The sequence below is a fragment of the Anneissia japonica genome, unplaced genomic scaffold, assembly GCF_011630105.1.
Source record: "Anneissia japonica isolate Jap-2015-1 unplaced genomic scaffold, ASM1163010v1 scaffold690_len516080_cov150, whole genome shotgun sequence".
Classification (NCBI taxonomy): Eukaryota; Metazoa; Echinodermata; class Crinoidea; order Comatulida; family Comatulidae; genus Anneissia; species Anneissia japonica.
In genome coordinates this window covers 376,829-378,873 of record NW_022758421.1, presented here as the reverse complement: position 1 = coordinate 378,873, position 2,045 = coordinate 376,829, and the positions used below count along the sequence as shown (strand labels likewise).

The window sequence follows — 2,045 nt, the reverse complement described above, 5'->3', positions numbered from 1 at the left end:
ATATATATATATATAATGTTGATAGTTTTCGATAATAATTATGAAGAACCGCTTCCATACTCAGCACAGAGCCTCCATTCTAGATTCCTCCGGTATCCATTTTCCATATTGCATGCCCTAGCGTTTACACGGTATCGAAATGGAACCAGCTTATTCAGTCCACTTGTAAAGTCGTTGAGGGTAAATCCTTCCATATTTCTGACGATTGTTGAAAGAGTTGGAATGTAATCATTTTTTCGTTCCTTATTAATTGTTGCTAGATACACAAGCTGTAGGTAACGAATAAACGATGAAGTATTGTCAAAGTAGTCGAATTTGGTATGGTCAATGTTTTGAAGCTCTCGGCGTCCGGTATCTTTTACCATGACCTCTGAAAGTGGTTGTATCTTTAATCTATTAAGTGGGTGCAATATATAAGCCTCTTGCACAAATGCATGCCAAATCATAGTTTCCGTAACGAGCACAGCATGTTTATTAGTTGTACTCAGCAAAGGACGCATTGATGAAAGTAGTTGTTTGATTCCTGTAAAATCGGCAACGTTTGACGTCATAATACGGTCATACTTCGGCTCAACGTCTGGCTCATTGCAAATGTCAATGCAATTTTTTAGACAACAGTTAGAAAAGATTTTACTTTTCTGAAAGTAAGACAAAGCACTCTTGATGACGCTGGCAATATACACATGAAAGAGATCAACTAATGAATCTTCTTCAAACATTTTACTTGCTTGATTATAATCCCAACCACGAAATGGAAGGTGGGCGGATGGGATGCAATATTCAAAGTTATATGCCATCGGTTTAATTTTAAGTAATTGATCAACGGAGATTGGTTCTTTCATTGATGATGTACGTCCAGTAAGTGTAGGGTTATCAAATCTTAATTTACCTTTTTCAAGGTTACTTCTTAAAAACAAGCCGTCTACAAAGTATTGAGTAGCAGATTCCATGTATCTCTCAGGAATCATCTGACAATACAGTGACATAGCTTGGGAGGAGACAGAAGTACTACGGAACAAGTTTGTTCTCTGTCCTGCCAGATCGATTGCGTTCCAATTTCCAGTTTCACATTCCAAATCTCGCCATTTTACCCAGACTTCCTTCATGATGTCAAAGTCTTCTTTGTTGACAACCAAATGACCGCATGTGGCATCATTTAGCGTTTCTACAGTGTGCATAATAAGTTCATTTAATGTAGAAATAAGAAACTGAAAATCTTTATCTGGTAGTTGAAGAGAATACCATATATTCGTTATTGTCAGCTCGATTGATTCTTTCGAGGCCTGAGTTATTATTATGTACAGGAACAGTGCATCTCTCGCCAGAACGAATGGGTCTATGTCGTTCAGAGTAAATCGAATGTTGCCAGTAAAGTTGCTTGGGAGAGATGCTGTTGTAAGCAAAAGGTTGCGCAAGTCTCCGACACCAGCGAATAAGATGTTGTAATCTCTTGAGAGTTGAAGAGCAACATCGTCAGACGATGGTTCAGCCTCATTGAGACCTAGCTTTAAGACATCAATTGCAATGGTGTTCCCGAAATAATAGGATACATTTTCGGTTCTCTTAATATCTTGGGAAAACTGACTTCTATATCGTTCTGCAAACACTTGAACGGTCTTCCGAATTTGCATACAGCGTGGTTTGTGAGATTTCCAAACTGTTTTCTGGCATTCCTTGCTACAGTAGGCGACTTCACTACAAGCAGAACACTGGAATAAAAGAAAATTTAATCGTCTGTTACAGTGCCGTATTAAGGAACTGTGATTGATGAAGAAACATTTTAAAGGTTATACAGTATTTAAAATGTGGACCCTTCCGAAGTGTCAGTTGATGGATTGGATTGGAGTTATTTGATGTAACTGACCCACGAATATTTGAAGACGACTTATATCCAGCAGCGCACTTCTAGTGGTGAATGGCAATTGAGCAGTAAACTGGGAGACTTCTCAATCTTCTCCGAAGAGTGTTAGTCTACTTTTTAACGCGCACATGGGCCATGTTGCAAAAGTGATCATAGGCTTAAAACGTCTCATCCGAAAGACCGT

General features: G+C 38.7%; 1 protein-coding gene across 1 annotated transcript; it reads right to left on the bottom strand.

The window, feature by feature from the left end:
* Positions 1-6: 6 nt before the first annotated feature.
* LOC117125278 lies at positions 7-1,775 on the bottom strand (the record flags this gene model as incomplete). Its single annotated transcript, XM_033271750.1, has 1 exon — positions 7-1,775. A coding segment is annotated over one exon (1,737 nt), but the record flags the coding sequence as incomplete, so codon positions are not given.
* Positions 1,776-2,045: the final 270 nt, after the last annotated feature.